The following is a 26,695-nucleotide window of genomic DNA, read 5'->3' on the forward strand; positions in this document are numbered from 1 at the left end:
AAGCCTGGAAATAGTTACTCCCCAAGGTGGCGGCGAGGGGCCGCCACGGACCCTCTGCCGGGGAGGCGGGGGGAGCCCGCGCGCGCCGCGCCAACGGTCGCGCCAACGGTCGCGCTAACGGTCGCGCGGCTGCTCGCCGCCATGTCGCGGCGGGCGCCCGCCGCCCGCCTCCCGCTCGGCGGCAGGATAACTACATCTCCCTCCGTGCTCCGGGCTTTCCGGGCTGGCGCTGGAGGGCGGGGAGGGGGCGGAGGCGGCGGCGGCGGCGGGGTCCCGCCCCGGGCAGTGGCGGCGGCGGCGGCGGGCTCATGGCGGGCCGCGGGGGCTGCCGGCGCGGGCGGGAGCAGCTGGAGCTGGAGCGGCTGGGCGAGCCGGCGCGGGTCGGCTCCTGCCCGCCGTCGCCGCCGCTCTCCTCCTGCTCGCGGCAGGCCTGGAGCCGGGACAACCCGGGCTTCGAGCCCGAGGAGGAGGCGGCGACGGCGGCGGCGGGGCCGGTGCTGGAGATGGACGTGGAGTGGGGCAGCCCCGGAGCCGGTGCTTCGTCGTCGTTAGACAGCGGCGCGGCGGGGCGCGGCGACAGCGGGCGGCGGCAGCGGCGGCTCCCCGCGGGGCGCGGCGGGGCGGCGGCGGCGGCGAGCGGGACGGAGGCGGCGGGCCGCCACCAGGTGCCGCCCGACGGGAGCCCGCCGCACCGAGCGGCCTGGGCCAAGCGCCTGGCGAGGCGCCTGCGAGGTAAGAGCCGCCCGGCCGGCCTCCGCGCTCCTCGCTGCCGGTCTGCCTCACATCGGACACCTCGGTTGCCTTTTCCTGAGGATTTACGTGGAGGGAAATACTTGGGATTTTTTTTTAATTCCTTTTGCTTTCTCTTTAACCCACCTCTTTGCATTTCCACCTGTCGACTTTCCTGTCCCACATCTATCCATCCACGCTCGCCCCTTGCCTTCTCCCCACCTGTTCGTATGCAGCTATCTCCTGCTCTCTAAACCTGGTTGTTGCTCCCATCACACACATACACACCTACCTCCCCTAAGTTTTTCCTGCTCTCTGTAGCAGAGAGGTCTCTGCTCCCCTGCCCTGCTAGCCCTAGCCGCTTTCAGTGTAAAAGATTGTGCCTAGGTTTTGGATATGTAGCTTTCCTGATCCAGCACCAGGTTTTCAGGGTGTGGTGGGGGACAGGATGAAGTATTTGCCTTTTTCTCTGTTTTTTGGTATTCTCTGTCCTGCGAAAGGGGTTTTGGGGGAGTTACTTATGCTTGAAAAGGGGGATTGTTGGGGGGTGTTAAGCTTGTCTTGTTTTTTTGCAGTATTCTTCAGGGCCTTGCGAGCGCCCTTAGTACAGCTGGTGACCAGGAACGTAACTTGAAACATGAACAGGAGCATAACAAATGAGTGTTATACTCTCACCGTGGTAACTCAGTACTGAGCTGACGGTATGCAGAGTTGACTTGACACAGCGGAGAAAACAGTGATTGGGGAATTCCCTGAGTTTAAGGTTATGGGGGCTCGTGTGAGACTCCCCTCCCTTTCCTCTTCAGAGAAGCATAAAATTTCAGCATCAAGACCTGAGGGTTATAAATGTAGGATTTGTTTACAGCATCAGAGAAAATGTTTCTAATTATAAAGTTGTGGCAAAAGTAAGCTCCTCTTATGAAACAAACTTTTTTTCTCATAAAACATGGATTTCCTGAAGTGATGAGAAGCAGTGTTATTGACTGTCACTGAACCAGCAGAAGTGTTTTAAACAGGAACTTGCAAATTGCACTATTATGTACCATTTATATGTTCATTTTGTTTCTTATGCACATTCAAGAATCATTTGCTATACTGATTTCTCTGACTTGAGCTGTATTGCACCAAAATAAATCCCTCTTGATCACTTTAGTATTTTACTTGGATGTAAGTCAAACCTGCAGAGATTATGGAATAGACTATGTTGTCTTTCCAGCAGATTTTACAGGGAGACTGTTCAATGAATTGAGTCACTTTATAGCAAGAGACTGGACTGTTCAGAAAGAAGTATCAATGACAGTTACGCCATATGAACTAACTGACATTGCTGTGTCCAGTCTTTAATGGTGTGTTTAGCTTAGTCCCTGAGGTATATAAATGCTTAGGAAAGGAGCTGCTTAACATGGAGAAAGTGAAGTCCTTTTATTAAAAAAACAGAACAAAACAAACAGCTAAATAGTAACATAGTTGTTCAAATATTGTCTTTCTGCTAGCTGTTGCTATTATTGAGAAGAAACATCCTGTATTTACTGTAAATGAGTAAAAAATAGTGTTACTTGAAAATGAACATAGCAGCAACTTCTTGATGATTATGTAATGTGGTTTGTCTAAATTGCTGCTATTTGGTCTCAGTCATGGCTTCTGGGGTAAATTTGAAAATAGAGTATCTGCACTAGGACTATTTTTGTTGCTGATTTCTGAGTCATACTGAACCTGAAGGCAGAGCTGAAGAGAGCCCATCCTAACAAAAAAATACGTTATTGAACCATTGATAGTTCATCTGTGTCTACAGTTCAGGAGAGATTTGGGGGGCAGGAGGGGTTCTTTTTGGTATGTGGTGGTTCGTGGGGTTTTTTTTCTTTTTTTGTTCTGTTTTTTTCTTTAAATCTACTCATGCGTTTTCACCTATTTCAGCTGAGTGAGCAGTGGCACCAAGAGTCTGGAGAAGCTGTCTGCTGAGCTGGGCAGCATGAATGGAGCTGAAGCCTTTAGTGGCATCAGCATCAGGCAGAAGTTGCTGGAGGAGGAGATGTTTAGGTGCTTTTCTGACAGACTGGTCCCTTGCCTGTCCTGCTCCCTAAGCAGCAGATCTTGGGCTAAAGTAAGCAGTTTGGGAGCTGATGCACAAACAGTAACTAGAACTTTTAATTTGTAAACTTCTGTTTACAAATCAGAAGTTAAAACCCACTTCTGATATTGGAACATTAGCCTACACAATGGTGATGTTCTTTTTGTGCAGCTAGATGTGAGCATATTAATAAAGTTTGTGCTCTATGGAAAATAGTGCAAATTAGATGTTCTTGAAATGGAAGACAGCAAAAGAAAGCTTTCAGTCATTGCTATGCATCAAGCTGCTTCTTCGTGTTGGAGACAATGTGCACTACTTAGGTCCTACTTTTAGCTGTAAAATAAAAAGACTTAGTTTTGTGTTCTGTGAATATTGGGACTAGGTTTATTCATGTGCTTACTATGCACAGTTTCTACTGTTTTTTTTTTTTTTTTGACCCATGTTTATTTTGTATGTGTAGCCAAATGTAGCATAGTAGACAGGTCCCTTTCTAGTTCTTTAACATAGAGAATGTTGTTGCCATTAATTTCATAGGCACAGGAAACAATTAGACGTGACTTCAGTGCTGTTGCTTAGGGTGCTGTACTTGCATGGTGCATAGGTAACTAACCTTCTCTAATGAATGCAATCATTGCAGACTATGTAGTGAAACGGTGATTTCAAGCCTGAAATTATAATAGGGTGTTTGAAGGGTAACTGTTAAAGCTTGATAGTTCTTTTGACATTTCATCAATAACAACAAAAACCTTTGATGACTGGAAAATGGCCAGCACAGTACTTTGGGTTTTAGATCTCCTTTAGATATAAAAATAAGTTATACTGCAGTCTGAAAAAAAAGTAGGTAAAGTTTTGGTTGAGTTTTTGTGGAATTGTTGAAGTGAAACTGTCTTAGCTCTCTTAGAAGATAACTAGAGAAAAGTTGGCATGGGTTTATTTAATGAAGTGCTGTTTGACTGGGCAGAATTGAACATAAGAGGAAGTAATCATTTGGATATCAAATATGATAGCATTACCATAGGTAAACGTGTTGCCACTCATCAGCTGAGTGATATTAAATGACAGCTTACATTTTTCTTGCTGTGAAATAAAAATGCCTGCAAAGAGAATTTAAGATAACGGATTTTGGTAAGTGTGATGGACAGGAAGACTATGCACTGTCATAAGTGAATAGAAACTCAATCACATATGAATGAGTATACAGATGGTTCAAAAAGTTGATGAGTAGCAGATTAATGTAAGGCATGAACTGAAAATGATTAATCAAGGCTAGAAATGAAATGTTTCTGTTGCTCACAGTGGAATGTGAACTTAATCCAGCACTGTGTACCACCACTGTTCTTGATGCATCTTAAACAATATTTTAATATGACAAAAAGAGTAAAAAGTGTCTTCTAAAAATGTGGCCACTAATACAAACTTCAAGCTAGTAGTTAGGTAAATGCAGAGTTCATTTAATGCAGAGGTGATTGTGTGATCTCAGGTGATTTATTTTCTTTTCACATGTAACTTTCCATTCCTTGCTGACTTGTAATGTTTTAATATGACAGAATTTGAGCTTGCAAGCTTTCTGCTTGCTACATTTCTTTTTGGTGAGTAATGTGCTGACAGCCAGGACTCTGCTCTCGCGCCAGCTTAGCTCACTGGCCCTTCCAGCCTTTTCTCTGTTCTGTAATGTTTTCCTTCCTTTATTATGAACGTTGCTAGTGCAACGTGCTCTATTAAAGGCTGGATTTGTTGAGTTCTTTATTACTAATAACTCTGTAAATGTTCTTGTTTTTGTGTTTTTTGTCTTCTAGAATGACCTAATGGGGAGAATTTGGCATTTTACATTATAAAGCTGTAGTCTTTTGTCTCTTAAGTTTTCACACTTAGTCTTAAAGAAGAGCTCTGAAAAAGTTATCTTTTTGGGGGGCAGGCATCACATATTAATGATAGACGTTAGTGAAGGGTATAATTGATTAATTAAAGAGTATGAACAAAGAGAAATTAATGCAGAGATTATTAATACTTTCTGTGCTTATGCTGGAGAGCGTTGACGTTGTGACTAGATCGCATCTTGAACTGCAGTAGCTGAAAGGCCTTTATAAATATCTGACATGTTAATCTTTTCTTGAACCTCAGCTTGCAGGTGAATGGAAGAGCTCACTTACTCATTTGTCTTAGTTAGCGATTAAGTTCTGCAGCAGGCAGCTTAGCCATTTGTCTTTCTTAGTCTTTGCAGCAGTGACTAGCACTAAACTTTGACTTTCTTGTCAGTGTTATAATCTGTTTTGACAACCCCTTGTTTCTTTTCCATTTAACTTCAAGTTAATGTGGTATGTTTGATGGATCTAAGACCTTTTCCTAGGAATTTTGAGGTTACTTCATTTCCATCCACTGGAAACTGAAAGGATGTTTTCAAGGTCTGGCATTTAAAATACCTGAAAAGGAAAAGGATGGAAGCTTAGCGGTGATTTGCAAGAGTGAACTTATTTACGTACGCACAACTGTAAATGCAATGTATATAGACATATTTACACACACACACATTCAGACATTTTTGCCATCTTAATGCCCCTGTAAACTAAGGTCATATTGACTAGCTTTATTTAATCTTAAATAAAGAGAAGTTACTGGAAAGTAACAGTTCTGGACTGAACTTAAGCAGCTGTTCCCAGCTTTTCTCTGTCCTGTATTAAACACAGGAAGTGAGTTGATGGTTCCTTACTGCTTTCTGTTCTCAGATTGTTGTTTCTTTTGGTGACTCTACTTAAAAGCCACTTTTGCTTCACTGTTACCCTTTTGGAAGGGAGAACGAAAGTTCAGTAAGGTATCTTATATGATCTTCCTGAGAATGTCAAGTATAATGTCATGAAGCTACTGACAGCCCCAAGTAGTTCAGTTAATACAGTTGGCTAGTTTGACTGCTAAATGGCAACTGTTCATTAAGACCACTACTAACATTTCAGTGGTAATTCTTTGTTGTGTAGGGAAAGAAATTCATGTAGCAAACATCACCAGGATCCCTACTGTCTCTTTATTGGACATGTCTTTCCTGTTAGGGAGAGGAAAGTTACATTTTTTTTCTGTGTTGTTCTGTGTTTTAAATATATGCTTGACTGACCTATCCTCCTTTCGGGTAGAAAGTTAATGTTTTCATAGGCATATTTAAAAAAAAACACTGCACTGTGTTTCTTGAAGATTAGCTGTCAAAGTGTGCCTTTGTATACTTTTTTTTTTTTTTTTTAATGCCATCTGGTTTTAAATTTCAGCACTTTTGGCAAATATGGAGCAAATTCTGTAGAAGTTCTGCTGACCTATTACTAAATAAATATGATATATATGAGATGGCATGTGCGTACAGGAGGGCAAGCCAAAGAAGTTGTTCTTATTGTCACTTAGATAAGTTCAAAATCTACTGAAGAACCTAAAGCAGACACGACATGGGTTGTGTTCAAAGCCAGCTGCCCAAGCAAGGCATCTCTTGATTAATTATGTAACTAACATGACTAATATTAGATACTGTATTTATAATATTATATATGTTTTTCTTGAAAGGTCTTTGGGGCACAAGACTCATGGAAGAAAACAACACTAGCAGAGAGCGATATCTGAAAAGTGTTTTACGGGAGCTGATAACATACTTGATTTTTCTTGTGGTCTTGTGTGTCTGTAAGTACTATTCAGTGTTGATGCTTGCAATTCTGTACTGCCTTTATGCCTCCTATAATTCAAGAATTAAGATTGTTTCAGAGATTTAGGAGAGTAATTAATGGGTAGTTGTGGAGGCAAATACTTGGAATTACTGTTTTTTTTACCTTGTTTCTACGCTCAGCTCCTGCTTCTGTAGTCAGCGTGGAAAAGGCTATTAGTCCACTCTATTAAATGTGAACTTACTACACAAGTGAGCTTGATGGATCTCCAGCCTAATACCCAGCAATATTCCAGTACTCACGTTGTCTGAAGCGTACAGACATAAGGATAAAAATAAGGATATAAATGTTTAAGAATGCGGTCTGTACTGAGCTTTTTGCTCTTTTCTGAGAGATGAAGAGCCTTAGTGATGTTGGAGCATTGATTATATAGGACATTTCACACAGGCCTCAAATAGCACCATGAAGGGTTACGACCTGAATGCCTAAACTTGATATGTAATAAAATAGTTCTGAGAACAGTTGTCTCTTCTGGTCTTGGAAACTTGAAGGCATTATACACTTTTATTCCAGTATTTATAAGATTTTTATATTTATAGTCAAAACAATTTTTTGTGTTTTTTTATATTTATATATATATATATATATATATAATATACTAGTAAGATAGCTCAAAATAAAACTTAAAGTAGTGTAGTGTAGTATAGTGTTGATGAAATAATTTTTTTCTTTGGTTATTAGGGAAGAAAACAACAAAAACTATGCAGTAAGTTAGCATAACTTTGGAAGGCTGATGTGTTTCAAGCCCCCAGTTTTTAGCATGAACAATTCTATTCTATGTGCCTGACAGGTCAGTGACTTTTAAGCAGTAGTTTATGATCAGTTATGAACAGGACAAGTTTTTGTTTATATTTTTTTGGATTTTTTTTTTTTTTTTTTGTGAAAGTGAATCTTATATTAAAAAAAAAAAAACCCTGTTTGTAGACTGGCTTAGAAAGCAAGTCTGTCTGGATTGTCTTTAGCAGGATTACAAAAACAAAACAAGCCCTTCATATGGTTGGCATAGCTATTTTGGTGTTGTATTGTGGGCATTCTTATGTACTAAATATCATGCTTATTTCCTTCTTGAGTCAATTAAGTATGTATAATCCAGGTTTATGGATGTAAGGTAGTAAGAATACTTGTGGCTGGTATGCCATATCACCAGGAGAGATGTAGTAGTGAGGAGTTTGAATTAAAATAAAATGAAAATTCCGAAGTCTTCAGTTTACACAATTTACATTTTTACATAATAGTCAGCTGAATAATTTGATGTGGACTTACAAATGAAATTACCATCAGTGGAAAAGATTTGTTCACTATTTATTTTACTATAGAAAAGGTTTTGGTAACAGAATGAAGGCAAAGTGTGGTGTGTTAAACGTCTAAAGACATTTCTAACAAACTAACCTCTTTTGAAGTTATGTCCTTTTCAATTTTACATTTAAGCAATAACTATGGGACATACTGGTCTTTGGTTTGGCACAATATGCTAGGAAGCTTTTCAGTGCAGGCTAAATGCTATTGACAGTTCTTGCGCTCTTGTATTTTTGAAAGAGCACTTTTAGAGACAATTCAGGTATCTCACAATTAAGTCACACATTCCCCATGCCACAGCAGATGTTTTTTACAAATAGTTCTTGATCTCTGGTTGCTAAATAAAAGATTTTTTGTCCCTGTAATAAATGTTTTTATAGAACTGTCAAAACTGATGAAAAATTTTGTAATCTAGATAAAATACTAGATATAGTAGTAGTACTAGATATAACTGGTCCTCTCCAGAGTTGTCACAGAGTGGGGCTTCTCAGAGTTCTAGTCTTGAAGCAGTTTTAAGCAATTATAGGCAGTAAAAGTGTCTGTGCTAAAGACTGCTCTCTCAAGCCATCTTGGCTTTGTGTATCACTTTGTTCTGTGTGGTTCTCAGCTAAATATTTGGGCCTGTTTGAGGATGAGAAGTAGTGTGTAGCTATTATTTTCTGTGGAGAGAGTCTTGTAGAACTAGTGCATGTCTCAGATGGTGTTTAGTTGTCTAACCACAGATGTCTAGAGTCATTTGAGATGCCCTGGGATATCCTGGTTGGCCACTATTTTCTGCTCAAGTGGGGCATGGTTCTCCTGAGGTCATGTCATCTGTGCCAGCTCTCTACAGATGCCTTGGATTTCACAAGACCGCTAAAATGGCTCTAGCTTCCTCGCATCAGGCTGCTACATCCTGCCTTTGTGTTTCTTGAAGTTGACTTTTGTAGCAGTATTAATAACAGATGAAATTTGGGAAGAGAAAAATTGGAATTTAAGCTGATTGATTGATCTGTTCTTTGCTGATTTTATATTATAATCGCTTCTTGAAGACAAACACTACTTACTGTAGATTTCATTTTGTTCTAATGCTTAGACTTCATAGTGCAAAATCTATTCAAGTACAACTTGGTGTATTCAAAATAAGCAAATAAGTACTTTTTGTTTTATTTTTTTTCCACCTTCTATTTCTCACCCTGTACCAAATCTTGTGCAGTGACTTACGGGACAGTGAGTTCCAGTATGTACTATTATACAAGGGTGATGTCGCAGCTCTTCCTGGAAACACCTGTATCAAAAATGGAGAAAACTGATTTCAAAACTTTGTCCACAATGGATGACTTCTGGAAGGTACTCTATAAAGTTATTGCTATTTTTCTGTTGCTGTGATTTGTCCTGTCTGGATCTGTGAACTTAATCTGCAAGGTCTTTTTTTAATATAGTGAGTTTGTTCATACAGATCTCTTTGTGTATGGACAATTTCAAAGCACTAGAGGAAAATTGGCTTTTAAAAGGTCAAAGTTTAGGGTCTAGATAATGCCAACAGAGCAGGGTAGGGCAAGGTTAGAGAATGTCTTTGGAGGATAGGTAGTGCTAAGGCAGATAGTTTGCATTAACATCAGAAGAATTACCCATTGCTATTCTCACATTTCAGCAGAATTAAGATCTATGAAAACAGTGCTGGCAACATGCAAACTAAAATTCTCTCTCCCTTCGCAGTTCACCGAAGGCCCTTTGCTGGATGGTCTTTACTGGGAAATGTGGTATAACAACAAAACTATGGCTGAAAACAAAAGCTTCATCTATTATGAGAACCTGCTTCTAGGGGTGCCTCGCATTCGGCAGCTGAAAGTGAGAAATGGTTCGTGCTCAATACCTGAAGATTTAAAGGATGAAATCAAAGACTGCTATGATGTCTATTCTGTAGCTAATGAAGACACTGCTCCTTTTGGGCTTCGAAACGGAACAGCGTACGTAGTACTCTTGTAGACACGTAGGCAGATGTGTATTTCCCTGCCTTGGATATACTGATTTTCTTCTTCACAGAGGCAACTCTGTAATTGCCACATGTTCTCTCTGTAAGGCTAGATAAATATGGAGCAGCTGCCAATTCTGTTTATGGAGAAACCTTACCAAACTTGAAGAGGACTGTGTTCTTAACCCACTTGAGTTTAGGTGTTGTCATTATGCCATCGGTGGCTGTTATTTTTCAGCATGTGGCAAATGCGATGTGGTCTAGGTACAGTACTTAGGGTCATGAGCACCTGTTCCATATTTCAGGATTGTATTACTAGAATGAATCATTTTCCCTGGCCAAAAAATGGGGGTAGTACTGTTTCTCTTGGAGGACAATGTGTGGGTTACATTATAAAGGGTAGCTATGTAAATGTTGGTTTTTATTTCCCCTAAGAGGATATAAATGTAAAAGTGGATTGAAATATTCTATTTTCACAGAAAATTGACCTGTCTCTATCTTATTTTCTTGCTTCTGTTTGTCAAATGAGCTTTGTAAACCCTTTCTCCAGGGTACAAACATCAAAACTTTCTACAAGTATCTCTTGAAATGAAATGAAATGAACTTCTTGAGATGAAAGCAACTTTAAGTAATTGATCTGGAGCGTTCTGTTGTTGATTTGTGGGGGCTGTTTGTTTTGTGCGGGGGTTTTTTTTTTTGGTTAATTATAAGTAGAAAGAGTAATTTGCTCTGTCTCACTACTAAACTAGTTGGACATACACCAATGAGAAGGATTTGAATGGGAGCAGCCACTGGGGCTTGATTGCCACATATAGCGGAGCTGGTTATTATCAAGACCTCTCAAGGACCAGAGAAATGACAGCTGTGCAGATTGCTAGCCTTAAGAAGAACCTGTGGCTGGACAGAGGGACGAGAGCAGCTTTCATTGATTTCTCCGTATACAATGCAAACATCAACCTATTTTGTGTTGTTAGGTATGTATCAAACCACTGACAGTGTTCAGATAGCACAACTGGGGATTTACCTGTGATTACTTTCTTTTGAGGGCATAGGTAAGTGTGTGTGTTACTTAAAGGTGAACTTGTTCCAAACTACTTAAGTGCCTCCTACTTGATTCTTTCAGAATGTGTTTTGGATGTCCCTGAAAGTAGAGCTGCGTTCTCTTTGATCTGGATAGGACTTCTTCCTTCCTGTCTTCTCACTGGCATGCTTCTGGTGGTGCTTTGTGGCAGGCTTCCCTATCAAAGAAGTGGGACTCCGTATTGCAGCTGCACTCAACATCTGGAGGCAGTTGTGATTCTCCTGATGCCCCAAGAGTTTGTGTACATTTCAGTTTGCAGGTGACTTCTCTAATGGCCTGGCTCACTAAAGTACACAAGGTAGATATGCAACATCAGTTTTTCATTTAGATAGCACATGAGAGACACGCTCTAGGTGACCCTGCTGAGCAGGGAGGTTGGACTAGATGATCTCCAGAGGTCCCTTCCAACCTTACTGATTCTATGATTCTATTCTATGATTCTATGCAGACAGGTCATTCTGTTTCTGGTTTTCTCACAGTTTTTGAAATTTCTTATGTTTAGTCAAAACGGAGTGAGCAGTACTCAGGTTTACACCCTCTGTTTTGCATAATGTCTTACTTGAATCATATATGGACTTTTTCCTGTCTCCAAAATAAAAACAAGTCTCTTAAGTGTATTCAATGGTGCTTTTCAAGGACATTGCTTCAATTAAATGCTTTTTTTTTTTTTTTTTTTTTTTTTTCCTTTTTTTTTAACAGGTTGTTAGTGGAGTTTCCAGCTACTGGAGGCCTTGTTACATCTTGGCAGTTTCAGCCAGTGAAGCTAATTCACTACATCTCTACTTTTGATTTTTTCTTGGCAGCCTGTGAAATGGCATTTTGTCTTTTTGTTCTTTATTATATGGTGGAAGAGATCTTAGAAATTCACATTCATAAACTGCACTACTTCAGAAGTCTTTGGAATTGTCTTGATATCCTGATCATTGTGGTAGGTAATGTTTATAATAACGTTAAAATTGCTTTCTGGATGCTTTCTGTGGGAGACATTAATGACTCAAAATTCATATTGTGGGTTTAAGGGATAGGGCCATCCTCCTGTTTGCCCTGTTTGTCATTACTTCAGGGAGGCTACTTACAGGCTTATTGAGCTGTTCAATCCGAATAGGACAAGTTTAGTCAGTGCTTTTGAGTATGACAGGTTTTGAGTGTTTGTTCAGTAAACTTTCTCCCAGTTATTGTAAATATAGATGCAGCCCTTAAAGAGACTTCCTACTTTTCATTTCCACATGTCTGACATAATCTATCACAGCAGAAAATCATAAAGTAGTGCTTGGCAGTTGGAGAAACGGGACAGGGTTCTGAATATGTTTGCAAAGAATGGCTAAAAAATTTTACTTGACATTAAAATACTGGCCAACTAATAGCAAGTTTGAAGAGTAGCATCTCATAATTGTAGAGTCCTAGCAGCTGTCAGGACTGTTTTCTTGGTAAAGTAGACAGCGTTATCAATAAGCAGTGTGAATCTAGCAGAAAATCTGGGCTTTGAATTTAAAGCTGCACAGTATAAATCACTCTACTTATATCAAGCTGTTCTTAACAAAAGTATATAAAGCCAGCAGTGCTGAAACAATTCTTGTCTTGTGTTCATCTTGTATCTTCAGGCTAGGACAAACCTAAGGTTTTAGTATTGAATTTGATACCTCTAAGCTGGAGAAAATACACTTGCATCAAAAGGGTTTGTAAATGAAGAACTATTTAGGAGGTTGGTTATGCTTGAACCGTGGGCCATTTTTATATTTATCAAGGGAAAAATGAGACATTTTGCTGCTGTGGTCAATGAGGTATATTTGAGTCTAAAATTTAGCTCACGTAGAGGGTTGAATTCTGTGTTTATACTTTGTCTGAGGGCCCTTGTTTAAATTAAGGATTGTATACTTCCTGGCTGTATACAGTGAAAAAATCACTTATATTAATAATAATAAAAAAAATGTTTGCAGAGATCAGGGAGAGAACTTTATCTGTATGATAAAACTACAGATTCTCTGTTTTACTTTTTGGGGGAGTATTGATCAGTTTGTGCTCTAGAGGAGAAACTTGACTTTTTTCTTTTTCCTTTTTTCTTTTTTGCCTGCTGCTATGTGTCTGCGCTTTACTCTTTTTCCCTTTTGTCTTTCTGAGTCTTTGCAGGCTGGGGTGGGAAGGGGTGGTGGGGTGCGTGGACATTCTTTTATTTCCCTTTACGTTTTCTTCTCTGCAAAGACTGCATTTTTGAGCCCACTAGGCTTCACCATGATCTTGGTCTCCAACTGTGGCAAGGGAAGGATTTGTATATAACCTTTCTTCCAGGCTATTTGTCTGTAGTCTGGTCATGGTTGCCTTATGGAATGCATTTTCTGGTTTATCCAAACATCCTACTTTGGATCCTATCTCATACAACAGCCACTGTGCTGTTCAGTTGCTTTTGAGTGAAAGGTGGTGAACTCCAGCTCACCCTGTCCCTGCAATTGCCTGACTGTCAACACTAATGTACTTGGTGACAAGTTGGGTTGACTCTGAAGGATCAGATTGTATCTCTGACTTGATCCTGACTCTGTGCAGTCCCTAGCTGATATTTTCCCATTTGAAAGTTCAGCTCTGCAGCCAGGATCGTAGAATCATAGAATCAGTAAGGCTTTGGGGGGAGGGGAAATGTATGTATGTATATTATATACATTATATATATATATATATATTTCTTTGCTTTTATTTAAAGCTCACAGTGTAGTATTGTTATGAACAGCATGAAGTTCCTCATATGTATCTTTATCATACTTACATAGCTAAAACCAGCTGCTCTAAAACTGTACTTAAATTATCACCTTTCATATGTTTATGTTTTTTTTTTTTTTCTACTTAGCTCTCTGTGGTAGCTATAGGAATTAACATCTATAGGACATCAACTGTAGATATGCTCTTGAAGAAACTGCTGGAAGATCAAAACTCATTTCCCAATTTTGAACCTTTGGCATATTGGCAAATACAGTTCAACAATATTGCTGCAGTCACTGTGTTTTTTGTGTGGATTAAGGTAACTCCAAGACATGTATCCTTACTCTAACATTAGAATGGAAGCATTTGAAATGTTCTGAATTTCATGTGTTTGCTTCAGTGAGTTTTGGAACATTTCTCCTAAAAATGGTCACGGAAGAAAGTCAGCACACGATGATGACTTCTTGCAGATTGAAATCAAGGTTATTTTGTCACTGAGTTAGATGGTCCTTGTTTAAATCTAGAAAATACAATCAGTAGTGGTGCTTTGTCAGAGCATATACATGAAGAAATGGTTTTGTTATTCTTGAATTAGTAAGGCAGTGCTGCTTATTAGGTACTGTTTTTTCCCAGCCTAGTTTAACTGTGCCTGTTTTATGTATTCAAAATTTCTGAATCTTTGGAAGAAGTAGTTAAGTCCAATTCATATCCAAACCAGCCATAATACGATAGTTAATCTCTCTATTTTACTGTCTCCGTTCTGATTCTACTACTCTTCAGGTCCACACTCATTTTCCTGTCCTCCATATGTAAAAAGTTGCAGAGGAATGTTTAGTTAAAGTGTTTAGTTAATAAAGTGTCTGATAGTAGGAAACTTAAGAATGATGTTGTGAATTTCCACTTTATTCCAAATTGATCCTTACGGTACAAAGCAAGCTAAATGTTCTGTTGTGTTATAAAACAAAGTTGCGTGTAATTTTTACATCACAGTTTAAAAATTGAAGTGGCTCATTTTAAGAAATAACAACTAATTGCATTATCACAGAATAATTCAGGCGAGAGGGGACTTCAGGAGATGTTCAATCACCTACTCAGAGCAAGGTCAGCTCTGAGATCAAAGTAGAAAGCTTACAGCTTCATCTCATCATTCTTGACTTTTTACTGCTTGACTTCTAAAACCTGCATTGAAAATATTAAAATTAAGGCTTTGTTCCTTTTGCCCTTTAGATAAATAAATAGGCTTTTGGCAGCATCTCAGTAACGCTGCTATAAAACCAAGGAATAGAGGAGTGCAAGTGGACAGAATTTTCTTCACGTTTCAGGCCTCAGTGTGTTTGGGAAGTGATATATTTCTAAATATAGATTGACTTTTTGTCTCCAGTCAAATTCAGAAAGACACTTCATATGTAAAGCTGTTGTGGTAATAAATACTTGTCTTCCTTGTCTTCAGAGTTACTTCTTTTTTCTTTTAACAGCTTTTCAAATTTGTGAACTTCAACAGAACAATGAGTCAGTTATCCACTACCATGTCTCGCTGTGTCAAAGATGTCATTGGCTTTGCTACTATGTTTTTTATTATTTTCTTAGCATATGCTCAGTTGGCCTATCTTGTGTTTGGCACTCAAATTGATGACTTCAGCACTTTCCAGGACTGCATGTAAGTACAGTAATAAATGCAAAAAATTTCTCAATACATCGGTAAATGGATTTGGCTGCTTTGTCAGAAACTAAACAAATCCTGTAATAGCCATCTAAACAGATAAGCTCTAGGGATCTCACTGTTGATATAGCTCAGTAACTATAACGTTTTTAGAGAGGCTTGCTTATCTATCATTTGATTAAGAACTGCCTCCAAAGCCAGGTTAAAAATAAAATATAATTAAGTCACTGAGCTAAAAATAGCAAGTTTTAGCTGGCAGAAGTGACAGGGTTCTTACAGTTACTGCTTTGTCTAGGGATGTGACCAACGGTTGTATCTTCAGCAGTTGAATTACTGCACAGCACCCTATAATGCTTGCTGAAACTTTACACGCATAATAATGCTGTGTTCCTGATTTTGCGTTCAGCTGGTTGACTCACAAAGGGACTCTGTGTTTAACAGCCAAATAATAACTTTCTGAGTATCTGGCAGAGTCCATGAAAACGAGGAGACTTAGTTGAGGGTTGTTAATCAGTTTTTCCCTTTCCTGATTTCATACAACCTAATCTGATTCAAAGTGAAGTAGTTACCAGGTTGTCCTGTTACAAGATGTATTTTATATTACATTATTCCCCCACCTGCTCCCCATACTGTGGAAGAGTGTTGCAAAGTTTCCTGTGCAGAGGTGGAGGAACTTAAAATATACTGGTAGTGCTGAGAGCCTTTTTCAACCTTGGCACTGTATGAGCACACTTCAGAGAGTGAAAAGTTGGGTTTATATATATGTGAGAAGCAAAAGGTATAGGGCAGGGACAAAGTAGTATCTTAACGTTTCAAAATGATAATCATTACTTGTCACTACTTCCTCTTGCCCCCATCATCAGTTGTGACCAAAACTATCTTAGTTTTGCTGAATGTGTTGCGGAGTTCAGTTATACTTAAGAGGTGGCCATGAAGGTTTGGAAATTGCAATGCCTTTTCAGTATTAAAATAGCGCAGACCTCTCTGCTGCCCATCAGCCAGACTGTTGCACTAAAGCAGGCTGAAAACTGCACAGCTCCAAAAGTATTTTTCTCAACTCCTGGATATGTTTTGTTTTTTAAGATTTACTCAGTTCCGCATCATTTTGGGAGACTTTAACTTCACAGAGGTTGAAGAAGCAAATCGAATTTTGGGACCAATTTATTTCACTACATTTGTGTTCTTTATGTTCTTCATTCTTTTGGTATGTATGCCTTTGTTTATGCGGGGTGGGACATTTGTTTTTAGGTAGATTGCCATTTTTGCATCTCTTGTTCTTTGTTTTGTTTTTTTAATGTATATTTTTTCCCCCCTGTTACCTGGAGCTTATTTTGGTAATGGTATATGTGCAGTATGCAGAGGACCCTAACCTTTGCATAGCCTGTCACTACACTCTCTTTCATTTTTACTTCATTTAAAATAGATTTGTAGTGTATGTCGTCACTCCCTTATAGTGCTCCATGTGGTTGTTTTTCATTATTATTATTACCAAGATTTTTGTTAGTATTTCTACAGTGTAAACCCTGACTCGCTTGTTAACAGCGTGCACAGCAAGCCCATACTGTCTGGTGAAAAGTAGCTGTACTGTTTCGTACAGGCTCTTTGTTTATGAAATGCTGTAATGCGCGGCCAGCAGTTTCATAGCTGCGTAGTTTGTACATGCAACACGCAGCTTGCCTATAGAAGAACCTAAGTCAGCAGCAGTGCAGCAACCTTTCAGATGGGGAAGTTTTCCAGGAAAGGCTTCCTCCCTCTCTTCCCTTACCAGGGCAAAGTTGAGCCCTGTCTTTCCATAGCACAAATGGGAGCTTACCTTCCCGCTGCAGCATACCTAAGTAATTTTTTGATGAACAGTATTTTAAGAGGCTCAGTTTATCTGGGGGGCAGTTTGTGGACATGATAGTCTGCCAAATAAATTCAAACAGTGTATTGGTAGTCATCTTTGGGTTTTTTGTGTATGTGTATCCTCTGTTAATATAGAATTCATGTTAATCTGTTTAATAAGTTACATAATATGAAGTACAGGGAGGAAACTTCCTTGCAGATACCTAGGAGAACAAATAAACTCATTTTTATGCCTATGCAAGTAAAGAACCCTGGTGTCTTCTACATGTACATAGCTCTCAGTTCAGCACTAGCATTACTGAATAGTGACCTCATTTCTAATGATATCACTGCAGTGTCATTACTGATGTGAACTTCAGATCTTGAGATTATTCCTAGAACTGGGTATCTCTCAGTGCTTTGATAAACTGGCAACTATTAAAGCAGGTTTTTATTAACGTTAAAGTTGGCCATCAATCCTGTATCATAACTATGATGATAATGACATCGTATACCTAATGAGGCTTTTAATTTTCCTTTTGGAGGAGGAGAAATGGGACTCAGATACTATTTGTGCACATGATGGGAGAAGACTTTATCTAGGCTATCCACTAGTAATGAATTGGGAGAACCCTACGTGTTCAGTGGGATGGAAAATGAAAGCAATCGACAAATAACACGCAGGTCGCCCTAGCCAAAGAAGTGCGTGGTTTCAGAAGCGTGTTTCAGACTTTGCCTGAAGCACTTCACAAGATTCAGAGAAATGGAGCCTAGTGATCTGCAAAGGGAAAGTAACTTTTTTTCCCTAATGGGCAGCAGGAGAGCACAAGTTAGGTTGCCAAGGCACAACAGGTTATCTGAAATACTAGCTATAGGTTGTGTGCTTATAAACATATGCTAAACCTGCAGTTTGTGTTGAGTGAAATGTTGTTGTGGGCTCCTTAAAACCAGTCTGAGACCTAGCTGTGAAACAAAGCTAGAAAAGATGGACAATAAGCAGCATCCTTAGCTCTTACTGTTGGGCAGCGGAAAGCAAAATGGATGCTAGTAAAGTTATCTCTAATTTGTCTGTTATTGGGCAAGAATGAGTAAAGACAATGAAAAATTATTTTTCTAAAAGGATTTTTTTTTTTTAAATCATGAGGAAATCCTGCCTAACACAGCCTTTGTGCAGGAGAATGACACATTCACTATGCCAGTAACTCAGCTAATTCCTTTCTGATTTGAATGTCTGACTTGTAATTTAGTAATGTTTGTTCTATGTTCAGCAGGACCCTTTCAGTAATGACAGTATAGGCCTACTAAATTAAATATTGGGCACAGCAGCCATAAAGCTGATTTCTTTTCTCCGTTTGTCTGAACAAGCAACGAAACTCTTGTCAGTTTGTGGTGCGCATGACGAGTAGCTGATTTTAATCCATTTTCTTCATCTCTAGTCTGAACCGCAAGCAGATCTGTAGCCAGATAACAATCTTTTGTGTGTGTGTGTTGGTTACTACAGAGTGAATAGTTAACTTGCATCCTCGGGTATTTCTGTTGGTAATCCAGCTGTGTTGCTTAAATCAAGTCATAGTTGCTAAATGAAAAAGTTGGGCCTCACAGGTAGAACTGTTGTTGCAACTGCTGCGTGTAGACATGAACTCTCTTTGGAGTGTAATCTCCCAGTTACGTCCAAACTAGTAGTCTTGATTAAAAATTTTGGTACTGCAGGTCATCATGTTTTCAATATCTCGAGTGTTTGAAATTTTATATATGTATATAAAATAAAGTGAGATTTTTATTTCTCTTATGAACAGAACATGTTTTTGGCCATTATCAATGATACATATTCTGAAGTCAAATCAGATATGGCACACCAGAAGGCGGAAATGGAACTCTCTGACCTTATCAGAAAGGTAAAAGTCGTATTTCGTTTGTCTTGTGTCTTGTTCCTCACATCTGAACTTATTCCGTATAATGCTGTATAAACTATACAAAGTAAAATTGGCAACAGCTAATGAAAATGTGCACTTCTTAGTTAATGTAAATGATTCACAGCCAAACATAAATTAAGAGAATGAAAACTTTGCATTGCAACTCATTTTAGTCACTTCAAAACACAGCTTTGAATCAAAGGATCAGCCTACTGAATACAAAATAAGATTCACCTATCAAGGTAGATACTGGAATATTGAACTGATGAAGCTAAGCCACCACTGAGTTTGATGACAGAATTCTGAATTACTTCTTATTTTGGTCATATCTCATTCTGTGCAATGAGATGAGTCAAGTTTGGATTATGCATTGGGAGCTCCCAAGGTTAGCTGCCAGTAAGATTGTCTAATACACAATTAAGAACTTGACCTGAATCCCAGCTTGGGAAAAACACATGCACCTGCTGGCATGGGTGCAGTGCTGTATCATGTGCAGAGATGTTTAAATGCATACTCAGCATGACCAGTAATTCGGTGTTTAGAACTTGGAGACTGGGTATTAAAACCAGTTTAATCAAAACCAGTGTATTAGAAAGTCATTTCTCAAACTGAAGAATCAGAGGTATTCAAAATGACTGCAATAAGTTGTGTCTGGTTTGTCCTCATTACTTAATGCTGTCACTTAACTACTGTCAGTAACTGCCAAAGGTTCTTACTGGGACAAAACATCTCATTTCTGCTGATCTGTATTGCAAATTGAATGATGGAAACCTTACCTTTAGCTGCAAGAGTATTTGTGTGTTGTTCATGTAAATATTGAAATAAAAGATAGGTAAACTGGCGGAAAAGATAGATTCTTGTAGAACTTTTAGAACACTGAATGGAAGTGTACACTGTTGCTTTCTGTATTCTTAAAAAAATGAAGTCTTAGAAATGAAGTGTTAAAATTTCATGAGAAGTAAAACACTAGAATTCTACTTTTCCTTCTAGGGCTACAACAAAGCCATGATCAAACTTAAATTGAAGAAAACTACTGTTGATGACATTTCAGAAAGCCTGAGACAAGGTGGAGGGAAATTAAATTTTGATGAGCTCCGACAAGATCTAAAAGGGTAAGGAACCTGGTTATTAATCTTGATTCACTGTGCAGCCAGAGACTTGTGATGCAGAGTCTTTGGTTCAAGTCTCTCTTGCCTCTGTAATGCAGCAAAAGTGTATGCTAATGCATATAAGGACAACACAGAAGAGTGCTTTTTGTTTCTATTGGTGAGTGGGAAACAAAGCTTTGCTTTTCCTATGTCTAGTGGGAGGCAGAGATGTTCATAAGCAAACACTGTTTTCATATTGATCTGTGGGCACTGCAAAAAAAGTGAATTAAAAAATCTGTGGCATGGGAATGGAGAAAGAGGAAAGAGAAAAAAAAGTGAGATGAATGGTATATCAATTTGATATGACAGACAAGTCTTGGCTAACGAGCTCTACTGAGCTGTGGCCTGTGGAGTCTGTATTGTGGCTGGTGTCACTGCAGAAAGGCAGTATCCCACACTGGAGGAAGGAGTTCATGCTTTAGAGACCACATTCCTCAAGGTACTGTATTGTGGAGAAGAGAGGGTTTGAGGAAGCAGAGGTCTAAGCCCTTTGAAGCATTAGTAATTTTTCTGTGAGAGCGGAACGGAAACAGGAACTTGTGAAGAAGCAAAAGCCTAAGCAAGGGGGAAGAATCAAGGATAGATAAAAGTGTGAATTGGGAAGGAGTAGGGTGCAGTCTGAGGAAAATTGATGCTGTTAAGGGGGAGGGAAAAAAAAAGACAAGGTAAAGGTGAGGGCTGAGCTCTGTGCTGCAGTCAGTGTTTTGAATTCTTGGTGGGGAGAATTTATAAGCATTTCTGGATTCAGCTGTGTCTTTGGCTTGAGGATGAAATGTTTTGTTGGGACCAAATTGTTTTTCTAATACCTGAAGTTTGTTCAATGTCTGAAAAACTAAAAGAAGTAAGGGATCTGTTTTTATGACCTTTTCAGGAAGGGTCACACTGATGCAGAGATTGAAGCAATATTTACCAAATACGACCAGGATGGGGACCAGGAATTGACAGAACATGAACATCAGCAGATGAGAGATGACCTGGAGAAAGAGAGGGTGAGTTCACATTAAGAGTGGTATACCAACCGCACCGTCAGCCAGTCTGTTCCCTATACTGATTTGCTGGTTTCATTTCACATTTGCTCTCATCTCTGGCTGAGTTCTCTGAGCGGAACTGTAAAAAGGCAAGAGGAGATCATGGAGGGCAGGCTGTCTTCAGCCTTGACACCCTCTGTCCCCTGTGTGCAGATGAAAGTCTTTTATGTTCTGTCTGTCTGTGGCTTGTGTTTTTATGAAGGAGGATCTCGATCTGGATAGGAGCTCTCTGCCGCGTCCTCTGAGCAGCCGCAGCTTCCCCCGGAGCTTGGATGACTCCGAGGAGGACGAGGATGAAGACAGTGGACACAGTTCTAGGAGGAGGGGCAGCAGCTCTAGCGGGGTTTCCTACGAAGAGTTTCAAGTGTAAGTTTATCCGTGTCGGTGAGTGTATTTGCATTGTGGGGTTTTCTGTTAGGCGCTTTATTTTTTTCAGATATTTACAAGTCTCCCCTATAATTCTGAATATTAGTCAAGTTATTCAGAAAGGTGCACACTGCATTTTTTAAGGTTCTTGGGTTGCTCTTTTTAATAGCTGTCAGGTAATACCTGAATTTCAAGTACTTTAGAGAGACTCAATACAAGAATCAGTAACAAATCCTAAAACCCACTGTTTTTAAAACGTAGTCATTGAAAAGACAGAAAATGGTTGAGTTGCAATAATGGCAGAAGTGTGTTCCGCTTTTTACGTTAGTAAGATCTTGAGGTTACTGTAGTTTCAGCAAGAACTTCAGTTATTGCTTTTAATTGATTGACACGTGGTTGTGTGTTTTGGTTAAAGTGATGGATCTCCGTAGGAGGTAATTATACCAACAGTAACTGAATGAAGAAGATCAGTAACTAGAACCAATAAATGCTGAAGATGTCCCCAAATCAGGGAAACAGAATAGAATACGTAGGTTTTTTTTTTCATTCTGTCTTTATGCCTGTGTTCTCTTCTTGCTCTTGTGTACCTTTTCCTTTCCTGGACAGTAGAATTCATTGTGTGAAGTCAGATGCCTGGCTTGAAATAAAATGCCATCTCATCCTTTTGCGTTTTCTCTGCATTAATATGCTAGAATGACATTGGCTTGGAAATGTCAGAAACACTGAAGCTTGCACTTGTTCTCAGGCTCATGAGGCGGGTTGATCGCATGGAGCATTCTATTGGCAGTATTGTTTCCAAGATCGATGCTGTTATCGTAAAGCTTGAAGCAATGGAGAGGGCCAAACTGAAAAGGAGAGATGTGTTAGGGAGACTACTGGATGGAGTGACAGAGGTAAGAAACCCATATGCTGTTGTGTTTCATCACTTGCTGTTAACAGCCTGCCTGGCTTGCTTATAGTTAGTGCTTTTCTTTGCTACTGCTTTGCTTGGAAGGATTGGGGAGTTCTGGTGAAGATGAGGTGGGTGCTTTGGCCAGGCAATTTATCCTTGGTGTTAATGGAGAAGCATGATCCAAGAGACTGGTATTAGAACCGGTCTTCTAGCAGACCTGTGTCACACTGGGGTGACAGCACAGTTTGTACCCCTGAACTGGTGTTCAGTAGTGGCTGAAGGAGCTCATTCATCTCTTGCTATGTTTGATGCATTTCAAGCTCCTTGTGGACTAATCTGGCAGAGTCCAAGTGATCTGGCATGGTAGGCCTCGACAACTTACTCTGTTGCCAGAGCGAGCTGTACACAATGTTTTTTTCCCAGTTGATGAAGAACTTCTTGCATGTGCACACAGTTAAGACCTGTCTTTTCCAGGGCTATATGTGACAAGGTGGGCGCAGGTTGCTTCTGTCACCAAAGTTATCTGTCCTGTTTTACCTCCCCTCCCGCACCTCTTTCCTAAGGACCCTTTGGGAAGAGGCAGTAGGCCAGATGAATTATTCCTCCAGACAGTCAGCATTCTGATGGGGCAAGGACAGCAGGAATAGGGCAGTTAGGGGTGGGTGAGAGGAGCTGTCTTGGCGGGTTACTAAGATCGGACCTGCAGCTGCCCTGTCACAGCTATGGTGCCTCTGATCCTTGCTCCGTATGCAGGCAACAATCCTGCTTGATCCTTGAACTGGGGCTGTCTTGCTGGTGTGCTGTCTCCAGTATATCTTACATTTCTGAAGGTGGATTTCAGTGTTAGAAACTGTAATACAAAATGTGCTTTCATAAATGAAAGTGACAGTCTGGGAGGTACATTACTGGAAAGAAAACTATTTACAGCACTAGTTGTGATTCTCCACAAGTGCACGGAAAAGTTTGCATGCTATTACGGTTTCCCGTATTTGTATGGTGTTTTGATTAGCCTGTGGTTTGGAACCTGCGTTTCTAGCTTGTATCTTCTCTCTGTTTAGGATGAAAGACTGGGTCGAGACAATGAAATCCACAGGGAACAAATGGAGCGGCTTGTGCGAGAGGAGTTGGAGCGCTGGGAATCGGATGATACAGCATCCCAAATGAGCCATCGTTTGGGTACGCCACTTGGACTGAATGGCCAGCCTCGTTCGAGGAGCTCCCGACCATCTTCCTCGCAGTCGGATGGTATTGATGGAGGAGGAGGAAATGGGGGGAGTAACATCCATGTTTAAGATTAACTTTGTAGTTCATTCTGTACGTTTCAGGTCAGTATTAAGCCAACAAATACACTATTTAAATTGTTTCCCAGAGTTAGGTGATCACCCTGATCAAGCCATTAAAGAAAGGTATCAGTGGTGGGTAAAAATAAATATTTTCTTTGTAGGAATTTTCAAAACTACATAAACCATGTGTCAGGTCAAAGTTACCAGTATTGAGATTAGTTAGCCTTGGAAATGAATTTCCAGAAGACAGAATGTAAACGAGATGTGTTAAAGTCTCGCTGCACAGAATTGTTTCTCTACATATGCTACAGGGAACAGTTTCTTGAGGGCAACAAACTATCTAGATGAAATTTACAGTAGGTACTTGCTGTGTTCAAAAGTTTCCAATGAATGAGCATGAGTTTTATGCTTTCCATTGGAAAGTACAATTCTGAAATGCTAACTCTAGAACAGATGGGTGCACTTGATACTTTTAAAAAAGTATTAATACTCTGAATTTTTACCTACTTTCCAGAATCTTTCTTGATATACTAGGGTTTTAATTAATTTTAAGCGCTCATTTTTAATTTGTCTATTTTTTGAGAAATACTGCATTTCTCTAAACAGAACTGTACTTTGCTTGTAAACCTGTTAATCATCTTTTTCTGTAAGAGAGACCATATGCAGTACATATGTTCTATTTCATTAGTGTTTTAAAAGTAATGTTCAAGAACGGCCTCTTCGCCCATCTAATGTTATTGTTATCAACTTTGTTGCACTGTGTCTATTTTTAATGCCACGTTTTCATGACCTAAGTATATCCGGGATGAATATTCCGCACTTTATTTTATTAGATAAACACGATCGCTTTGCAGAAAGTATATTCCTTAAAAGCACATGAGATTGAAAACCAGCCTTTGTTGTGTTTGAGGGGAAAGGGGACAAGGAAAAGTTGTGGACAGTTGGAAAAAGCCAATCAAGTGTTCTGTCAAATATTAATCATTTGTCTTGCATATTTAGCCTGTACTTACGTTTAATAGACCTGCTTGTAACATTATTAGATACATTTCTACGTATGCTTTTTTTTCCTGGAGTGCAATGCTGGTTCCCTTTGGCAAGGTGTTTTTGCTATAACCGCTTTTTTGTTTTTTTTAGTATTTCACGTTCTGTGTTTTCTGAGACTGCAGAGCACTTTTTGGGTTTGGAAGGAGGTGCAACACTGAAAATATGTAGGATTGCATAGAAAGCATCAAGGCATAGTATTTATAGCTCTGTGTAGCAGCATGTTTTGATAGGTAACACAGTGGTTTGGGGAATGAGGTTGTCAATTGTGTGTGCTGGGTTTTTTGTTTTTTTTTTTTTTTTTTTCCTTGAAGATGGCAGTCTTGTATTAAAGATTTACAGTTGATTTAAAGAAAAATGGAAAGCTACATAATCGAACACACATTTAAGCTATTAATAGACAATACAGAGAAAAATGCCTGTTTAACAAGATATAAATAACATTTCATAATTAGATTTCATAGATTTCATAATGCCTTTTCCTGTATGTAAGTTTACAGGAAACTAAATGTACAGAAACTTTCTTAATGCAAGATGGAGAAGAAGGAATTTTAATGTGGAGACTGGAATTTTGTAGTAGATCAAGAATAGAACAAAGCAGGAAGACAAATCATGATTTTTGTGAAGGTTTTTCTTTCTCCTCTCCTTTTTTTTGGCCCCTTTTTTATTAGGATAAAATTCGAAGACTTTTTCAAAACAGACTGTTGCTATCCCAGAACACACCCAGCAATACAATGGTTAGGGTGCTTGTGTGAAATAAGAGGTGCTCAGACTAAGCTCCTGTTTTGCCTTTACCAGAAGGTTTTGGACCTTAGAAGCCTTCTCGAGTAAAGCTTTGCTTTGCTAAACTAGCATTTCTGATTAAAATTAATACTGGTTCTACGTAAGGTTAACTGGTGTGCAAGGAAAACAGACAATACAATCAAATTTACAATATACAAAATCTTGTCTTTGTATTCATATCCTAGGTGTGTACCATGTTGGTAAGTGTCATGATTCACAGTTTAAACTTCGAGGCATACTAACAAATTATGCTCATGTAACATTTAACAGATGTTGGGTTTATAGGGTCAGCAATTGCCTAAATGCCAGGATAGTATTTAAATAGACTGTGTATTTAAAATTACTAGCTTTGTTCAAATGACCCAGCTTGAGCTTTTTAGCATTCAGCTGAAAGCTACCAAGAAAACTGTTTTGTGCCTGTGGCTGTTAAAGCACGTGGCACACTGCTCTGGGGGTTTATGGCAGCGGGAATTGGGGAGTGCGGAGAGGAAGCGGTGTAGCAGTTGTTTGTTGGTGAGGCAGGGCTGCTTTGGAAAAAAGCAAAACAAAACCTATCAGCATGTTTTTAAATACATTTCCTGTAAAAATGTATCTTTCAGCATGTAAACTCAATCATGCAGCTTCTCTTTCTTTTGTAGTATGTGTTTATTATGAAAACCAAAATGTTTGCTTTCATAGCTGTATTTTTTCCAAGTATATTTGTGTAACGTGTCGTTACTTAATAACAAACTTCATCTTGAAGTGCAGTAAGTTTTCATGGGGTACCCGTGTGTGCTGACAATGGGCCTTGCAGTAAGTGCATGGCAATTTGACAAATGTTTTGAACATTTTTATTATGGTTTATTTTCCAATTTTAGATTTTCTAATATCGTTTGTCACTTATTATTAAAGTAAGGTTGTTTGCATAGGAAAGAATGTAAAGTCTTTGATCTTCTTAGGAAGCTGTTAATTATGCAGGTCTTCTACAATGATCAAGAATTTATTGGTCTGTAAAACTGAGCACTTTACTTACTAATAAACATTTTATATAATGTATAAAACCAGCATCGTGTGATACACTTGGGTTATTTAACATGAAATATTAAGAATCTCACATTTTATTTAGGTGTGCACTTTTCTTCTTGTTCTAAAAATACTCTGTTCTAAAAATAAGTAATAATGTAAAAATGGAATGAGCAGAGGACTGGGCTGATCTACTGCTTCACTGTCCAAAGAGCAAAGGTCTAGTTAGGCTCACTTGCTGCATTTG

The 26,695-nt window shown here is 39.3% G+C and overlaps 1 protein-coding gene across 3 annotated transcripts; it reads left to right on the top strand.

Annotated features, from left to right (window-relative positions):
- The first annotated feature begins 307 nt into the window (after window positions 1-307).
- Window positions 308-26,486, top strand: PKD2 (polycystin 2, transient receptor potential cation channel). 3 transcript variants are annotated; one of them, XM_062574338.1, is made up of 15 exons: window positions 308-732; window positions 6,335-6,448; window positions 8,981-9,114; window positions 9,484-9,734; window positions 10,489-10,713; window positions 11,520-11,748; window positions 13,657-13,827; window positions 14,984-15,165; window positions 16,252-16,372; window positions 18,789-18,887; window positions 19,896-20,017; window positions 20,925-21,042; window positions 21,284-21,447; window positions 22,193-22,340; window positions 23,398-26,486. In XM_062574338.1, the coding sequence occupies exons 1-15, from the start codon at window positions 309-311 to the stop codon at window positions 23,629-23,631; spliced, it is 2,736 nt and encodes a 911-aa protein (XP_062430322.1). In that variant the 5' UTR covers window position 308; the 3' UTR covers window positions 23,632-26,486. The 3 variants fall into 3 exon arrangements, with proteins under 3 accessions (XP_062430322.1, XP_062430325.1, XP_062430324.1); XM_062574341.1 differs by lacking the exon at window positions 308-732 and adding an exon at window positions 2,806-2,830; XM_062574340.1 differs by lacking the exon at window positions 308-732 and adding an exon at window positions 5,185-5,273.
- Window positions 26,487-26,695: the final 209 nt, after the last annotated feature.

The sequence above is a fragment of the Rhea pennata genome, chromosome 4, assembly GCF_028389875.1.
Source record: "Rhea pennata isolate bPtePen1 chromosome 4, bPtePen1.pri, whole genome shotgun sequence".
NCBI lineage: Eukaryota > Metazoa > Chordata > Aves > Rheiformes > Rheidae > Rhea > Rhea pennata.